At 36.5% G+C, this 19924-nt stretch overlaps 1 protein-coding gene across 1 annotated transcript in view; it reads left to right on the plus strand.

The window, feature by feature from the left end:
- The window catches only part of CWC27 (CWC27 spliceosome associated cyclophilin), a 127967-nt gene that overhangs the window by 80571 nt on the left and 27472 nt on the right, over positions 1-19924 (plus strand). Inside the window, exons 11-12 of the mRNA XM_080372848.1 lie at positions 841-938; positions 19741-19850. Coding sequence (XP_080228974.1) covers positions 841-938; positions 19741-19850 — 208 coding nt within the window. The remainder of the gene's footprint in view (positions 1-840; positions 939-19740; positions 19851-19924) is intronic.

Consider the following 19924-nt stretch of genomic DNA (forward strand, 5'->3'; position numbering starts at 1 on the left):
GCCTCTAAGGAGCGAAGTATCAAAGTCCTTTATTGACACAGTACTGATCATAGAGAGAGCTTGAAAAGGCATTTTAGAATTAGGCCGTGTAGGAATTAGGACCTTCTGTGTTCTGTGCAGAAACCTCTTTCCACGGGAGGGGGAAAAAAACACACACACTGGAGGGGTGTGTGGGGTGTGTGTGTGCACTGAACAGTTGTCATTAGCTAGTTTGTTCTTCATACTGTAATAGCTGAAGGCAACTAAGAGAAGGAGCGTGTTGTTGCTCGTACAGGAAAACTTCTGATGTGCTAGGCTTTGTTACTCATAAGTGCCACTTGTAACCCCCTCTTCCTGGGTTCCTGTCACTGCATTTTGACATTCTAAATATTGCAAACATACTTCTATTGACATGAGTGTTGTTTCTGCTGTACAGCTTCTGTAAGAACATGTTACAGTGTACTAGATTAGTGTTGTGATGCAGCTTGCTTCCGTATTACCCCCAATTTATATAAAAGCAATGGAGTTACTTGGGTTAAAACTGTCTTTTTATCCTTCCTCTATGGCTTTCTTTTCATGATGGAAAAGGAGAAATGTAGTCGTTAAAAGCTGTTAACATGCCTTAGTGTAGCTTCTGCTATGCTGTTGCCATCTGTTCTGTTCTTTTGTTGTCTCTGCTGATGAAAATAGGAACTTTCTTAGGTTCTAATTGATTTTTAAGCCATGTCCCTAGCATTGCTGAGTCAGTACCTTTCCTTGTTTATATCAGAGATTTACTGCCCATTGACTTCAATTCTGTTTTTTCTAAGTGGCTTTAGATTCCCAGAAGATAAATTCTTGTAAATATTTTTCTCTTTGCAGTGAGGAGCTACGGAAAGAAGTGCGACAGCTGAAGCGTGAACTGCTGGAAGCAAAGCAGAAAAAAGAAGAGCGAGCTTTAAAACCCAAAGAAAAGGAAGGTAAGAGTATATTACATCAGGTGTTGTGTAGATCTCCAGTTAACATTCCAATTTTGAAGTTTTTAGTAGTTTTGTGTTATATGTAGTTAAATGTGGACACCATATTGTTGAAATTTAGAATTTTTTTTCCAATAAAATTGAATTTCCTTAATAATGGTAGTAATGTAAGGATGCCAGCATATAAATAAATTGTACAGGTGGCATTTATTCTTTCAGATGAGGTAATATTTGTCCTTCCAAGTTGAGCAAGCTTCTGGATTTGAAATACCATGGTGTATGATTGAATTCTTTGGTGGTATATTGGGTCTTGCTGGGCCCCACAGCAGCCCTCACAGTGCTGTGCTTGGTTTGGTAGCTGGAAAGGTGGTGATAACACACCAGGGTTCTGGCTGCTGCTGAGCAGGGCTCACCCCGCATCAAGGCTGTCTCTCCAACCTTCCCCTCATCCTCACCAGTCGGGGGGGGAGAAGGGGGCAAGATATCGGGAGGGGACATAGCCAGGACAGCTGACCCAAAGTGACCAGGGGGATATTCCATACCATGTAACGTCTGCTCAGATATAAAAGCTAAGGAGAAAGGAGGAGGACAAGGGGGGGGGGGGGCATTCATTGTTTATGGCGATTGTCTTCTGGAGAAACTGCTACAGGTACTGAAGCCCTGCTTCCTGGAAAGTGGCTGAGCATCATCTGCTGGTGGGAAATAGAGAATAACAACTATTTTCCTTTGCTTCCGTGCATGTGACTTCTGCTGTTGCTTCATTAAACTGCCTTTATCTTGACCCACAAGGGTTTTTTTCACCTTATTTTCTCCCCCCTCTATTCTGCTGAGGAGGGGAGCGATAGAGCAGCCTGGTGGGCACCTGGCATCCAGCCATGGTCAACCCACCACAGCTGGGTATTTACCTGTTCAAACATGATTTAGAAAGTCTTCTTGGCATTCTGACTTGAAAAGGTACTTAAATGCAGATGGTTAACTTTGAACTCAAAGCTGCTGACTTCAAACTTTTGTGCATCTTAGGACACCAGTGGAACTCAAATTCAGAACGTCAGTTCCATGTGCGTTTTCCATAAACCTAAGCAGAATGGGGTCTTTCGATGCCTGCTTCCTGGTCAGAAAAAAAATATATTCTATTTCTTTCTAAATGTGCATGAGTTGCTAAGTTTATAATAGTATGTAAAGTGCATGTTTTAGTGCAGGTGGATGTGTCACCCTTTAATAGCTGAACTGAAGAAAAAGGACTGTTTTTTAAGCACACTGGTGTTGCTAGATATGTTTCTGGAGTGGATTCTTGGTCCAGTTCTCAATACCATAAGAAATATGGAAGAAAAAATAAAATTATTCAGAAAAAAAATCCAAGCGACACACAATTTATAGGAGTGATAGAAATTGTAATTTCTAGAAAAATTCATGGACTCTCTTGAGCAACAGATGAGCTTGGTCAGCAGCCAGTTTGGGAAAATGAAAAATATAGTATCCTGTACTTGTGTATGAAACCTAGCACCAAATTTTACAAAGCAGCAGCTCTGAAAAAGTCCTAGTAATCATGCTCAGTTACTGAATTGATATAAACTATTGTTGGCAAGACAATGAATGCTATCACTGGCCATGTAATAAAAGAACTGCAAGCACAAAAGGTAAAGAGTAGTCCTTCTGTACATATATGATAAATTACTTTTAGTAGTGCCATGTATGGCGTGTAATACTATTGCTTCAACATTATCCCTGTTCTGGTGCCAGTTAAGTCAGAGGACTTACTGCAGAGTAATTTGAGTAAATCCACCTTTACAGTGACAGACTAAAGTAATACTTGGCCAATACTCATAGTTACTACTATGGTACAGTTTTGAAGGATACCTTTCATTTGAGGAAAGGGAACCTAAATGCCAGAGTTGTTGGGGGTTTTACTTTCTTTGAAATAATAAGCAGGTGGAAGACAATCCTATTGGCAATCTGTAGGTAACAGCTAATGGTCAAAATAATCTTTTTGGAAAAATCTTGGTTTTCCTTGTTGTGATTACTGTCAGAGCACAGGAAGGAGTCTGTTACAGTAGCTGATGAGAAAGATATGTGGCAGGAAAGAACCTATTCAAAAAGTTCTTGGAGTAGCTACACTAAAAATTCTAAGAATAAACATTTTCTAAACTTTAAGATACAATTAAAAAAATTACATGAGATGCAAATGGTGAAGGGCAAAATGATTAATGAAAATACAGTAACAGGAGATGAATGAGCAAGAAGAGAGTTCATTGTCTTTGGCTAAACAAAGAGGAAATAAACTTGAATGCTTGTTTTCATTCTCTTTAGCACAACGGTCAACTTTGATCATATGGTTACGTATGATTAGTTGGCATAGAAAGAAGTATTCCGGTACAGAACAAGCAAGTAGAGACTACTTAGATAAATTAGATGCATTAAAATCATTGGAACTTGATGGTGTTCACTGAAGCATATTAGGGAGTTGGCTAAAGCAGTCCCAGAGACATTAATACCAACAAAAGATTAACAAAGTGCTTTCAGAGAATTGTTTGTAATCAAACTGGAAAGCAGGATTTCTGGGAACCTGTTTATTAGTGATCTGGAGAAAACAACAGATTACCTTTACAAAATTTGCAGACTAAAAAAATATATGGGAAATACGTGGGACAAAGGAAGGGGAAGATGAAAGAAAACAGTAAGGAAAAAAAGCAAACTCATGTGATAAGGTTGCATTTTCACATGGGGTTGTTAAACAGAAGAGCCGAGTGGCTCACTCTCTGCCCTTGCACTAGTCCATGTTAGAGCTTTTACTGATCTGATTCAGTTTAAATTGGAAGAAAAGTGTGCCTTTTAGCTATGGTAGGATATATTTGTGTGGGATTGGTAGACTGAGTCAGTTCATAAAGGTTAAAAGCCAGGTCAGGATAAACAAAATACATTTACCTTGGGAGGTCTTGGGCGGGGAGGAGGGGGGGAAGGGTTATAGTAAGTGGTTTGTATGTATCTCAAATGATGAGTTGCACAAACACAAGATGTTAGGTAGCACTTGGGCAGCTTAAAATCCAGAAAACATAATAATTAGAAAGCTGAGAGTAAGCTGATAGTGGCATGCTATTAAAAAAGACTAAATTGTACCGTAAAATATATAAAATGGACTGTTGTATGCAAGTCAGACTCATTTTCTGTTCAGCCTGAGCAAGTCTTCAGCCTGAATCCTTTGCCCAGTTTTGGCAATTGCGCTTGAAAAAAAAACCGTACAAGGCATCTCAAGGGAGGACAGAGGAGAGCAACAAAGGTGATTGATGATCTAGAAAGCATATTTGAAGATTGTAAGAATTTTGTGTTTAGTTTAGAGAAGAGGTGACTTTGTAAAAGGAGCTACATTAATGATCATTAAGAATGTTAAAGGCTACTATGGAGAATCATTTTCCATGTTCTATGGAAACACTGTGGAGAGGACAGGAGATAATAGGTTTCAATTGCAGCTGAAGAGATTTAGGTTAAACATTAGGGAAAACTTCCCAAAGGTACCGGGATAGCTGACCTACAAAGTGGAACTTCTCAATAATGAATTAAGCAAATACTTCTTATGACTGATGTAGATAAGGTTGATCCTGCGTTTTGGGAGGAATATGGTTAGATGCTCTGTTTTTCAAGATTCTGTGAAGAACCACTTAAAAGAAAGGTAAGATGTCAACCGAATAAGGTTTTGATGGGAAGGAAAAACTAAGCATCCTGTTAATGGTGATACTTAGGCGGAAGCATTACCCAAAGCATTGTATTTACAGTCACTGTGAGTCTTCAAACCAAGCAGTTAAAATAGAGGCTTGGTTGTATGTCTACCAAAGTAATTCAGCAACGCAGTACTCTCTTTACTTTTTGCTTTCTCTTCATATAATCTCTTCTGGTTATCTAGTTAATTATTTTGTCTGAAAAGAGAATGTCCTAATGATGTTTTCCTTTTTGAGGAGGTCTTGCACAAAGGAATGTAATTCACTATATGATCAAAGAAGCTGAAAAATTTTCTGGTAGTAGGCAACCTACCATTACAAAACGCACACACAAAGAATAAATGTAAAAAACTCATTAAACTGAATTGAGATGGTCTTGAAGGAAACTGTTGCTATATTTAGATAGAATTAACATTTACTGTTTAAAGGTGGTGACTGAAAGATAGATGAGAGATTTGTTGTATAATTGGCATATAGTTTGGATTATAAAGGATTCTGGATTAAATATAAGAACAGCTTTAATTAAGAGATGAGTTTATGATGCCAAACATGTAAACATGATTGAAACGCTACTGTGAAATACCAGAATTTACTCAGCATTACCACATGGTCTTTTCATTAGATATTTAACTGAAAAATATGTTACTCGTCCTCTGTCTAGCTGTGGATGCATATTGCCACTGGTAGCATAAAGTTGCCATAAATACTGTGTGTTTTGACACCAGAATTTAGTGCAACCAATATAACAAATTGAAAAATGTCAATTGTTGAGGGAAAGAGTGCAAACAAAATATGAAGCTGTGATCATATTCTCTTCTGTGAATTGCTAGCTTTGCTGAAAGGGGTCGCCCTGTAGGATATAGTCTTTGGGAAAAGTTTTTTTTTAATAAAAAAAGAGAATTTTTAATTTCCCATCCCTGCTTCTAAGGGATTTCTGTGGTATCTAATAAAGTCCAGGTACATTAATAGCTAGGTAAGTAATCAAATCTTGCTTTTCTGGTTTTCTTTATCCATGCTTGGAATATATTTTTCTATCTCTAAATCCTTTTCCAGCTCTCGGTTTGAATATTTTTTTAAAGCCAGCAGCAATCAAAATAGAACAAGGTAGAGATTCAATCTTAAGTAATTTTTTTAAATCTGTCCTTAAAAGTTCAGGAGTCAGATTGTCTTTGCTAATTTATCAGGACAACAGCTCACTTGGCAGTATTGCCAAAATTCAGACTTAGAGAGAAGAACTGAGCTTTTAAATAAAAGAAAGATTTTAAAATGTAGGGTAGGTGGTTTTTACAGTATTTTATAGGTTATCTTATGTATGTAATTTAAAGTTTCATTCACTGTCTTTAGTAAGTAGATTATTTAGTAAGGAAGTAGATTTACTTAGTAAATAAATTTACTGTCTAAATTTGTTTAGTAAGAAAGCTTTCTGTCTTTATGGAATCAGGAATAACAATGGCATAATCTGTGCCTTGCAATGTAGGGTTCACATTTGTGACTTATAGGAAAAACTAAGATTCTAGAAATAAATTTTCAATTTTTCAGGAAAAGGTGTTTTGGTTTTCTTATTTAAAAGTAAATAAAATGTTTCAAAGTATCAGCTACACCAGAATCCACCTAACTTTCTCAAACATTAACATTTGATGATTAAATCACATGCTTAAATTATTTGTAATACAAAAATAATTAGTTGATGGAAAGATCTAATTTTTGGTGTTGGCTGTTTTTGTCTTGACTTCAGCTGATGTCAGAAAGTATCAAAATGCTGACAACATCAACTGGCACTTGCTATGTACAACGGCACTCTTTCTATGTTGTAGTCTTTCTGATTAGTACTGTTATTTACATTAGTGATCCAGTTCGCCTGTCATATAGTGTTTCCCATCTCCATTTATCCTTTAGATATGCTTTATTTCCATGTATAACTAAAGTAGCAAGATCAAAGTTTGCCTTATCTTTTGGTGTGATCCCAACACTTACAGTATAATTTAGTAATGCATGGTCCCAAAACTGTTTGATTTGGAAGGGTTAGGTTTGTCCCAGTTAAGAGGAAAACCAAAACTTGAGTTGGGAGTATACTGCTGTTGTTTTTGTTGCAATCAGTTAATTTTCTGCTAAGAGAAAAGAAAGAAAGGTCACAGTGAGGAAAGCCAAACGGGTGACCCCTTTCATGATGCAGAATAAATCCATCTAGAACTGATTTTATGTTCTGCTCCACTGCTACAAGGAGCTTCCCAAGCAAGTGGCCTGTGAGGTTTAATTAGTCATAGGCACAGTTCCAGTTTGTGGTAAATTTACCGTAACAAGTTGTCCTGGTTATTATCAGACATTTTCTTTCATCAGAAGGTGGAGCACCAGGTTCAGTTTTTGCAAAGAATGCTCTGTTGACAGGGCTTCCAGTGGGCTGGAGCTGATTATTCAGTTGGTGAAATACTTTGGAAAGTCCAGTATCCACTGAACCTCATGTGGTTTAAGGCTCCTTTTCAACAAAACATTAGCTCTTTCTATCATTCCATTTGATTTGGGGCAATATGGGGTGTGGAATACCCATTAAATCTCTTGTTTTGCCGAATTTTGCACCTCCTTGCATGAGAAGTGGGAGCCGTTATCACTTTGGAAGGTGTCAGGAGTAGGCAAACTTGAGAACCAAGATGATAGCCCCTGTATTGTATTTTGTCTGTCGGCACTTAGTTGCTGTAAAGAGTCCAGATTCTACTTCTACACCTGTTAAAATATATTCATATCCAGCGTAGGGTTTCAGCCGGTGAATATAATTGATTTGCCAGGTAGACCATAAGGTTTTACCTTTGCTAATGTACAAAGGTGGTACTTTAGTGGGGTGATCTGTTCATTATCTTAATTTACACTGGGAACATTCTGTATTCTGTAAGAATAACTTTACAAGTTTTCCTGTGTCGAGGCCAGCCTTTGCTCTGTGCAGCAAAATGAAGTACTTCTTTATCTGTATGAAATGATTTTTGATTTAGCCGTTCTCCCAAAGAATACTACTCAGGATTTAAGGAATTCCCTAGTTTTATCTTACTGCTTTTGGTCAACTCATCCACCTTTTTATTCCAGTTTGTAGCTGGCTCATTGTCTTTGGCGTGAGCTTTTACCCATCCTATCCTGAATGGTGTTTTCCTGACTATATCTAGTAGTAATTGCCAATCTTGAGTTCTCTATACTAGAGGTCTGTTTACCTCCTAGTGTAGGGATGCCCACTGACAGAACCATTGTGTGGTGCCAGCCCACACAGCATAGGAGTCTGTGTATGTAATCGTTGCTCCATTCTGTGCTGCCAAAACAACTGCCCTTACTTCTCCTACTTGTGCACTACCTTTACCTTCTTCTATTACTTGTCTGCCAGCAGCAATATTTAATGCAACAGCCTTGTATTGCTGTTTACTGTGTATTCTTTTTGCTGAGGCGTCAGTGAACCAAATGTCTTCTGATGGTGTTCCCTCACTGAAGGGGAGGCACATTTAAAATTGGTGAAGGTTTAAAATGTTGTTGTAATACTGATGAGTCTACATTTACAGCCATTTGTAATTTGGAAACTTTAGAAGGTCCTTTGGTTAATTTCATTCCTTCTACAGTTTCTGTCAAACAAGCATACCATTTTCTGACTGTAGGTTTTTGTGCAGCTCCTTCTGGGGGAACAGGCCCCGTTAGGATTGCTTCTAGCAAATTAAATGGTGCTCTGGTTTGTATGGGTTGTCCCTGGAGTATTTTCTCAACATGTTTTACTGATTGGACTAAAGACAAAAATCCCTTTTCCCACTCAGAATATCTTGACTTTGTCTCTTTAAATGCAGTCAAGCTGAATAATAAAGGTCTTTTTGGTCCATCAGAGCCAGTTTGGAATAGGTTACAGTAAGTACCATGTTCAGCAAAACCCCATTCTGAAGTAATAAGGTTATGGGGGTGTGCTGATCCCAACGACTGATATGTTTTTAATTCCTCTATTAAGAGTTTTAACTGCTTCTTCATGTTCTGGGTTCCATTTCCATAGTTTTCCTTTTCATAAAAGTAAGTATAGTGGGTGCGCAATGATAGAACAATCCCAGTATATGTTTTCTCCAATATCCTAGAGTGCCTATGAGCTGTTGTTATTCTTTCCTAGATTGGGGCAAATGCAGTAGTTTTGTTATTCTCAAGGTATCTGGAGGAATCATTGCACTAACTGTTGTCCACCAAGTACCCAAAAACTTCACTTCTCTAATTGGTCCCTTACATTTTTCAGATAGGATCACAATTTCTGCTTCATTTAGTGCTTGCCTTACTGCTATTGCTGCTTCCCTCATCTTTTCAGGGGAATCTCCTTCTGTTGTAATATCATCTGTATTTTGGTATAGTTTCACATTCTGAGGAAGTGAGACTGTAAAGTTCAGCAAGTATAAGCAATTACGGGTGTGTGTTTATACCCTTGTAGTAGTCTGTTGAAGGTACATTGTGTACCTTCCCAAGTAAAGGCAAATTTCTTTATATCTTACTGTCATAAGGGGACCATGAAGAACTTGCCATTTACATCTAGTGCTGCCATCCATGGCTGCTTGTAGGGTGGCTGCTAGGGTTATAATATTAGGTACTGCAGCTGTTAGTGGGTCTGTATTAGCACTCAAGCACCAGTAATCAATTGTAAGACAGCATTTCCTGTCCGGTTTTCAGACTGGCCTGACTGGTAAATTTTATGGGGAGTGGATTCTGAGGTTCTGGAGATGATTTGTTGGTTTTCCACATCAGCTCTGACTTCAAAAATTCGTTTTTGTGCTGCAGCAGGAATTAGGTGTTGTAGTACATTAGTAATTTTTGACTCGGGGAGTACATTTGTTGTGTGGAGTACACACCCTGTAGCTTCCTGATATTTATCAGGGTTGGGGTCGATATTTGAACTGAAGGACCATACGCTGCCGTCCGGCAGGCACCAGGTCTGGCCATTCAAAACATCAAACCCCAGAATGTTTTCTTTGTGATCTTTAATCACAAAGGGATTAGATGACATGCGCATCTCGCCTGGGAGCCATGAATTAACCTTAGTGGTTTGACAAATAACACTTGCTCTGGTTATTTCAGTGGTTTTAACTCTTTGCTATCTGGGTCATATACGCAGCCTCTTGGCTTCCTGCTAACATTGAAGTGTGTACACCTGTATCTATTAAAAATTCTAGCAATTGTCATCGAGGGCCAAATGGATTTAGAATGTTTGGGCTGTTGTTACCTATGCATTGATAGGGTTCCACTTACTGGACAGACAGGCCAAATTCTTGACCAAGGGTTATTTGGGTTTTGGTCTCAAATTTCGAGGAAGAAAGTGGCTATCACCCCCTCGTGGAGCTGATGATGGTGTCTGAGTGTTTGGAGTGTTTACCATCCTACTGCTATTAGTGTGTGTCTGCACTGTGTGAATTAGATCTTGGATAATGCTGGCAGGTTGCCTCTGAATTACAACTCTTGGGATGCCTATGCTTGATCATATAATTCTCTCCACCTCTGAGTCTGGGTGGATGATCAAAGGGTCCATCCTATTCAGGGATGATGGTATAACTTGCCTGACATTACAGCCTGTATTTTTGGTCTCACTAGGTTGATCACTGTATCCAGCTGTCTACACACTAGGGCTTCGTTATATGATGCTGAAGTCAGTGTCTTCTAATTTCATCTTGTTTTGCAATGAGATGTTTGAGCGTAGCAGGGGCTTCCTTAATTAATGGTTTCAGCATATCATGATTTACAATTGCCAGTGTAGGGGCATCAACAGGATGGTGCTCATGCGTCATGTGGATCCAGGCAGCTCTTGTAATAGCTGTGGAGACCTTGTTCAAAGGTTTAATGGGTTTTAACAGGGGTTCTCCTCTTTCCAGTGTATCTATTCCACTATCCCAGTATGCCACCCTGCTTGTTACTGAGTGGGATCATCTGGGGGCTCAGGCCCAGCATTTAAAAAGACACCAGCACCCCAAAAGCCATTGGCTTCATTGCTATTTAGTAAGATTCTGTCTCCTCCAATTAAACATACTTGCCATAAATACTCAATTCAGTCTCACCTGGCTTATGGCCATAGCACTATTGTGAATTAGCCATCTGAATTGGATTGAATGGGGTTGTTTTTCGGGTACAGTCTCCTGCTCCACTCTGAGGTCCAAAAGTTCCTTCTGTTTTTATAATGGGTCTGTTTTCATATTAAGGGAGGCTTGAGGCAGGTAAAAAAAATGTTTTCCGCAGTTTGTTGTTGTCGGGTTCACCCCATATACTTGAATCCCATTCTTCAGGGGTTGCAATTCATTTCGTAATTTGTACAATGTCAGGGAGGTTGGGAGCCCACATAAGCATAATTTCAACCTTTTCTTCCAGTTTTTGTTTTTTTCTGGTTTTCTTCCTCTGTTTCTGCAGCTGCTCAGTTTTCAAAGATAGTAATAACTTGGCTGCCTTTCTGCCTTCTATTTCCTCTCTCAGATTTTGTTTCTCTTTATTGCTATTCTTCTTATCCCAACAAGCAGCTTCTAGGCAGGTGCCTAACATTTTGCAAATAATTCCTTTCCCTTTTCCATGTTTTGTAATTGCCTCTGGCCACCTTTAACTGTTTTTCTCCAGCTTCCTGATCATGCCAATTATCATGAGCCCATTCTTCTGAAAATTTAGGACTTGGATTTATTCCATGTTTTTGTAAGTAATCAGTGATATCACTTGCCATCCTGCTGACTACACCACTTAGTCACAAACGAGTGGTTTAGGTTAAGTCATGTAAAGAATCACCATCAAAGGTATAAGTGAAATAGTTTTATTAGGAATTTGTGGGAGTGCAACTTCACAAAGTTCAATGGCAAGTTCACTTTATTGCTTACTACATAGATAAATCACACAAAGAAGAAACAAATTAAAATTAAGCTGGAGTGATTTTTACACACAGATTAAAAATGTAAAAGGTTAAGGGAGAACCCTCCCTTTGAGTCCAGAGGTTCAGAATGGACCTCTTTGCTTTCCAAACTGTTAACAGAGTTTAGGTGTGGCTAGATCCAATCTTAACCTCAGATTTGGTCAATGGTTTATATCTAAAGGATATCAGAAATATTCAGTTTAAGGTTGATCATAGGATTTTAACAGCACTTAATCGTTGGTTTGTCATTTACAAAGTGAATCAAATAGATTTTACTTAAATTATAACTTAACTATGGATTCAAAATGTTAATACTTAGGCTATAGTTATTATGAGGTTACTAAATTCACATGCACATGCACACAGTATTAAGGAAAAATAATTTCACACACAAACTCATAAAATAAAGAAAATGGGAAAGCCACAACAGTGAAAGATACTTCAGGTTTGTACTAGAAAACTGAACATGAATTTACACTGTGATGTGGCTGTGATTGTGTGGTCATTGCTACAAAGGCATTAACTGTAAAAGCACAGTTGTACTACTGTACTCTGTTCCAAGTATCATACCACCAAAAAAAGACACTGGAAACGACTGGACAAACACCACCCCCAAACTAGCAGAAGACTACATGAACTAATTTATTAGGAAATACTTGAAGATATGTCTAATTTAGGTAGAGTGGGATGGCAGGGTGGAATCTTAATTGTTTAAAGATGGTAAGTGAAAGAAATGAAGGATACCTTTACTGCGAAACAGCCATTTACAACTGAAAAATAACTGCAGACCCTAGAAACACTTTAGTTTGAATATAATGCAGTGTAACAGTAGTAAAAGTGTTGTACCTGAGCAAGTAAGTTTGCCTCAAAGTTAAAAGCATTTATTGTATCTCACTTAGTAATATTTTGTTTATTGAACTAAATTTTCATCAATGTAATAAAGCTGTCAATATGTGAGACAGACTGCTAGATGTGTAACAGTTTACCTGTTCCGCATTAATTTACATATAAGAAATTATATATATTTAAAACCAATTACTGTGAGGAAATGAATGTGTGTGTAGCAGGAGATTTTTCTACTGTTCTCTGCCTATCCTCTTGGGGAATGTGGGATGGAGAGTGAGTTGTGTCATGCCGCATCAGGTATGTCTATCCAGATGGTGCAGACACTAGCACGGTGTCTGCCTATGCTGTGAGCATTAGGAAAAAATGCTAGTTCAGAGGCTATGTAACCGTGTTAATATGAATCTGTGCTTGATTAATAAACACTGCATCTCAGCTAAAACTTGCAGCTGTAGTGGGAGACCACAGAACTGTGAGAATAAGGCTTAGGTCATACTGGACTTTTTGCAGGATCAGGGCTAGTTCTGAGAGGACGTTTAAGGAATAGGTGGCAGCACAACACATCTATTTTATGTCCACTGGCAGACCTTTATTAGTGTGGGTATCACAGTTAGTATCGCTGCTTCAAATTGTTCATGTTATGTATTATACCTACCTAATTTTTTTCTGTATTCAGAGATGAGAGTAATTAAGAAAGATTTGGCGGTGAAAATTTAAGTGTTTACATTGTTTCAAGAGGATTGAGAAGAAAAACTTGATTCCCTCTGTACATGTTTGATTATAACCAGCCTTCCAATTTGTGAATAAGATTGTTGACTATGCCAGACTGCTGTCAAGACCTTGCTTTAAATAAGATGGTTTTCTTTTATGTGACATTTGCTGTAGTGATGCCAGAAATTACATCAAACACTATAAATTGAGTGCTGAATTACTTCAGCATTTTGAAGTGCTTAATAAAATATTTGAAAAAACTTCTAAGTTCTGTAGTGTAAACTTGTGAATATACTTCACTGAGGTTTGCTTTAGATAAATACCATCTGCCCACTTGTTTAAATATATGTTGTTTTTAAATACTAGTAGTATTTAAGTAGTATTTTAGTTTTACATGTTAGATCATTTTTGTAAATTGATAATCTGTGAAAGGTGAAATTTAATTGTCACACATGAGAAAACAGGAAAGCTACAAAATACTATCTGAGCAGCAAAACCTAAAAACTGATATAAAACCCAACATTCAAGTGTAAAAATTCTACTGAAGCATGACATAGTTCTGTTTTCTTTTAATTGTGGTATGGTAATCCAATGATAGAAGTATTTAGAAAACTCAAAATCTAGCAAGGATGCCAGTTTAAGGTTATGTTTTATTTCTGTTTTATTCCTAAGTTTGGGTAATGTCAGTGGCACTTAAATCTTACTTAAGTCCTGTCTTACACAGTAACATGCTTTCTTGAAGTCTGAGACTAACCAAATTATGCACCCTTGAGAGTATCATGAAAACAACAAAATCCAAATTTTAGTGGCTTGGAAATTATGCAGCATAAATACATTAAGCATGACGATTTTGCAGTATATACAGTATAGCTGCATTGTATCAAGGTATGTGTCTTTATTGTGTCACTTTTGCAAACCTTTGTTTCACTACTAACATTTCTCATTTAATCTCATAACATAATACCCAGCATCCCTATTTAGTCTCTTCCCTGCTGTAGTGAATGCCTTTCCCTCTTGTCTCCCTGCAAAAGAAAAGAGGGCAAAAACCTCACTGTAAGCCAGCTTTGATTTTAGTAGTAAACTGAAGCATGTGCTCATGATTAATTGACATAAGCAAATTAACCACGTTTTAGACTGGGACTGTGTGTGTAAAAGCTACCAAAGTTCAGAAGACATTCACTAGAAACTTACACTATTGCATATTAAAGTTTACACTTTTTTAGAAATCAGTGGGCTATGCTCTTTCAAAGAAATGTTTTGAGACTCTAGGAATTCTAAGATTTTATTGTTTGAGTCTGTTAATGATCAAGTAAGTTTGTTCTAAAACTGTTGCTTTTTTCACTGTAGCAAACTGAAAATCCAGGTATAAGTCCAACCCCTGGAAGCTCATCTTGTAAACAAATCTAATTATTCATGGTTACTAAATCTGACTTGTAGGCAAACAGTAGCTCTTCAGGAACTTAGGCAGGCCAGAGCTATAGTAACAGTAACTGAATAGTATTTAAAGGTGCAAAGAAAACCACAAGTAGAATTGGTCCTAAACAAAAACGTAGTGGAGAGTATGTTTTAAATTCTTTGAAGCATAATATTATTTCATACTGTATTTTCCTGTAGATTCATTGTTATTTTACTTCACAGGAAATTAATGTTTTTATTTTCAAAGACACAGTATTTAATGCTGGAAGAAATTTTTTTCCTGGATTCTGGAAAGAAGCGTGTTATCTGTCTTAGCTCTTAATTATAGAAAGTGGCTTTATGTTCTCCATCTGTCACTTCTAATAGGAATTCCATTTTAATTCATGAAATATTGAGATCTATCAGAACTTCTTCTGTAATTCATAAGGGTTTTGTTTGTTTTGGAACAAAAATAATTCTTCTTGTCAAGATTTGAATCTCATCAAGATTTTTAAAATCAGTACCAAATATCTCTATACTTCCAGAGGAATGCAATATAAACGGAATATTGATGAATAGCCGTAAGTGGAATGTATTGCACAAATACAGGAATGTGTTTTAGGCCTCTTAATTTAACACACAAAGACATTCAGTCATAACTTGTTTCATTTCAAACAAGTTGTCCAGGTTTTTCAATTTTTTGTTTTCCCTTTGGTATTTAGTCTAGCTATACCATACATTTCTTGAAATTTCTGCCCAATAGCTCTTTTATCATTTCAAATGTGTCATCTGAGTTGCTAAAGAATACATTTGAGATACTGAAAAAAAGTTAATGAGTCCACCACATTTAAAATATACACAAACCCTGCTAAATAAACCGGGGTGCCCTTTAATACAGATTTCTTTCTATTCTCTACTTGTTATCTTACCTGGGTTCTGCATGAACTCATGATCATGTATGCAAAGTGTATTACAAGAGTTAATGGGACTACTTTTGTGAAGTTCAGCATATCAGGAATGTTTTGCAACGTAACATACTTGTCGTCTTGTGTAAAAATCTTCATGCTAGCTGTACCTTATCAAAGAAAAAACATAAACCAAAATTCTTTCATTGATCCTTGTCAGTACTGTAGGCTCTTTCTTTTTTATAGTGACATTAAACCTTCAGACACAGCATGTATTTTTCTCTATCATAATATGTATTGCTTCTACCCTTCCGAAGATTAGTGTTCCCGGTAACGCTTTCAGCAAACCAAACTGCTTCTTTCTCCAACAAATGTTTTATATGCAGCTTCATTATTTCTTTCTTAAAAAGGAAACAAAACGTCTACATTTTATACAGAATCTACCACCTTTGCTACAAGGACAGTAATTATTACAAGGTTTGTCAAGACTGGTACAAATAACAAAACTGTTAAATAGCAAAGATCATACTGTGGGAAATTGTATGCATACTGAAATACATCTGTCTCCAATTGTACCTTATCCATGCTACAACTGGTGTACATGCTAAGCCAAAGTTGCCCCACCTGCAATGTTAGAAATGAAGCCCAGTGATTAAGGCCAGTGTGAATGTGAGCATAAGCAGTGATTGTACTTCTCTAATCTGCCTCAGTCAGCAGGCCTAGAACTCATGCTTCTTGGTTTTCATATCGTGGAAGATAAAATTCAGTTGCAGTTTCTGAAATAGATCATGTCTGATGGAACTTTTCTTGAATGTTTACTATCAAGCTTTCTCTTCTGCTCTACTTCCTATTTAGGGATTCATACAAAACCATCCAGACTGCCATTCAGTTCAGTTCAACACCCTGGATCAAGTTCTCATGTCTTAGTTATACTTCTGCAATTTTGTAGTTAAAACCTGACATCATTTGAACGGTTTCTAATTTAAGTGTGAGCATAATAAACCCTTCTGTATTTTTTTTTTTTTTTTTAAATCAGTCTCTTCCTTGCTGGTTGAAAGACTTTGGAATATCTTCCTTAGTTTCAGGCTATCGTTGGAAACCGTGTCCCAAAAATGAAGTTTTAAGTTAGATTATACCATCGTGTTGGCATCTGTTACTCATTAAAGGAATATTCCAGGACAGAAGAATCTATCTGAAAGAAAATAAATTACTTAAATGCTAAAGTTTTTGTCTCACTAAGATGAATGGTCTCTTGGCAGTAACTCAAGCTAGCTGAGGTAAGTAGCAATGTACTTACAAATTCTGTTAAAAGTAGGATGAAATGGATTTTCAATAAGGAAGGTTGTCTTTTTATTTTTCTTTTCCTCACCTTCCTTACTGACAGAATATACACAGCAACTTGTTCAAACTGTGATGCTATTTACACTTTGTGATGAGATGCCACTAGGGCACGAGTGCTACAAGATCCCTGTAACTTGAACTAGCATCTTCTGCATCCTGCAGTACTTAAATGAGACATCTAATTATTATTTCACTGCTGTGCATCTATGTTGTGTTTCATTAATTTTTGTCTGAATAACTCCTCTTAGATTAAGGAGTTTGGAGCTTAAATATTTTAATACCAATGTAATGATCCTCATACTTCTGCTGGATCAGCAAGCTGGACCTAAGTTTTTCAAGCTTGATGTGAAGATTAAGTCCATTGTACAGTGCTGTCATTCTTCATTTCTCCAGCTCTATTGCAAAAGATCTGGAGGGGCTCTGGAATGCTGACTGGGAGATAGAGAGTAGTAACCAGCAATCTATTTTTACATTTTAAAATGTTTTTTACATTTTAAAAGAGTTCTTCCCACCAACAAGTGTCTCTTCTGGATGTCTTCTTTTGATTGCTGGTTACCTGAGTTTATTCATTTTATTCATTAATAATTTTCATAAGGAGTTTTTACTTACCAAAACTGAATGTTTTATTTCTATTAATAAAAATAAAGCTTTGTGTCTTTGAAATGATTGTTTGGAATTTTCAAGAGTTTTTAAATTAGTTAGGAACTCATTGACTTAGGGGCTTTTCTTGAAAATCCTTTCTGTTGTATTACTTGCTTTTAATGTGGTTTATAAGATCTCATAGAGAAATATAAGCATATCTTTAAGTCATTTTATTGAAAGGTGCAGAAATATGATGCATACAAGTGCGTAACTGTTTTGGTTGACTCTCCCTGAAGTTAGTTCAGGTGGATATGATTATCTTTTGTCTGACTTAGGAAAAGGCTTTCCTAGGAGGCCAATAATGAAGTTGAAGATTAGAAAAACTCTGACAGGCGAAGACCCTAGAAAACAGTAATCTCAAGTCTTAAACTGAAATGTAAAGTATTTGTGTTAACATTAAAGTGACAACCATATGAGTGTGATAAAAATACACAAACACACAACTGCAGGGGAATTTAAGATGTTTGTATAAGAACTATATTTGAGCTGCACTAGATCAAACTAAAATCTTAGTCAAAAGACCTATATAACTAAGGACCACATCTTCTTTAAATTCATCATATGTTTATCAAAGTTTGGATCACAGCTTTAAATGTTTATGGCCAGCTTGAGACTGTCATTTTCATAAGTATTCAAGAACGCTTTTCTCAGTTCTTTTGCTTGTCATAGGTGGGAAATTATAATTGGGTAAATGGGATTTATTTCAAATTACCCCCGAAGTTAAACATACCCAAAAGGTTGTTCTTTGTAAGAAAGCAGGTGGTTTTGTAGTTCAGGTTCTTTATCTAGAGGCACAATGTTAGTAACACAAGGCAGTAAGTTGTTTCCACACAGTGATCAAGTTTGATTGGATACATGCATTTATGCGAAAACTAGTGGTTTGTCTTCACAAGGGATTGGTCTTGAATTAAGAATGGAGATTTTTATTAGTAGAAAAAAACTGATGTAATAGGGGGAAAGATGGAGATGAGCCATTATGATTTTTAGTTTTATACTGTACTTTGTTATTCTTTCCAGTTCATTTGCTGTTATGCTGCATGAGGTTCTATAGTAGATTTTATTTCATTTATTCAGAGGCTTAATAATCCCTAAATGTCTGTGTATATGAATTTATCTTTTTTGGTCATTCTAGAAGATGGCTTTTTTTCTTTCTTTATCTTGCTGGTACCTGTAATCCTCTGTTCTTCATTTTATCCAGCATGTCTACTGGAAAACAGGAAAAAAACAGCTCTGAATGGTATTGTGTATGTTTGATTGTTTTCCCTGATATTCTTTAAATACATACATGCGACATATATATTAGAATAAAAAGGATGAGATTTTATTTGTAGAAATATATAAATAAGTAACTTACATGTAGATATACCATTAAAATTTATTTCCTCTTGTTATAAAATGCTGTGTTTATGAACTTTATAGAAAACTTAAGGTGAGAGAGAAGTTTGTTTGGAATCAAAAATTTTCTCTGGGTGGCAGTCAGCAGTTATGTAAAAAAAGCTGATACAGGCTTTGATTTAGATTCACAGTTCATCAGGCTGTATATCCTGAAATTTGATGAAACATTTTCCTTCATAAATTTTTTCTGTTGATCATTTGAAGTGGACATCTGGAGTTCTTCTTCGGTTCCTTATCAGGAATAACCATCCTGTAAATACGTGTACATAAATTTCAAATATACTAAATCAAAGTATGAAATGTCGTAATGCTATTCAAGAGAAAGAAAATATGAAAGGATGGTGTAGATAATTTTTGAATTGCGCTTTCGTCATGTTAAATTATTAATTTGTTATGGCAAGAGTAGCTGTTGACTAGTCCAGATATTACTTGGTTACTAAGGAGGTTTTTTCCTGGTTGACAAAATGATCTCTAAAGTAAAAATGTTATGGGTTTTTTCCATATTGCAAGGTTAAGCATTTGGTTTGTGGCTACTTCAGCCTACAAAACAGGAAAACTGAATGTGTCTATAGGCAATATTTGTCTATATTTTTCTACTCTGTAACAAATAGTCATAGAATATTAATACACATAACAGTTTGGCTGTTCCAAGAAAGAGTTTCAGGAATTAAGGTAAACTTGTTAAAGGATTTTCAGCAGTTTTCATTTCTCATCTTAACATCAAGGGTTTTATTTCTGTTACCCTGCTTTCCCTGGCTCCATAGCAAAATAAAATTGAAACAAGAATTTCTGGACTCATTGTCTGCCCAGTACAGTGTTGTGTTTTTCACTTCAGCAGGTAGCTAATCATTCTACTTGCTGAGAAAGCAATACAACTGAAACATTTTATGGAAGTGTTTTGCTTGGTTTTTCAGAAGTCAGAAACTATCTCCAAAATGGTACTAAATCATAAAACTAGATTTAATTTGTTTAACCAAATATGTTTCCTTACTCAGAGGAGGAACCTGCTCCAAACAGCGTTGTTGAAGAATACCTTCAGGAGAAGAGAAAATACGAAGACAAGAGGAAGCAGCAGCCAAAGAAAGGAGTTTCTCGTGAAGATCAGGTAATAGTTTGACAATCTGGCGAAAAAAATCCAGAAAAAGTTCTGAAAATATTTCTTTCTTCATTTGTTTAAAA

The sequence above is a fragment of the Falco punctatus genome (assembly GCF_963210335.1).
Source record: "Falco punctatus genome assembly, chromosome: Z".
Taxonomy (NCBI): domain Eukaryota; kingdom Metazoa; phylum Chordata; class Aves; order Falconiformes; family Falconidae; genus Falco; species Falco punctatus.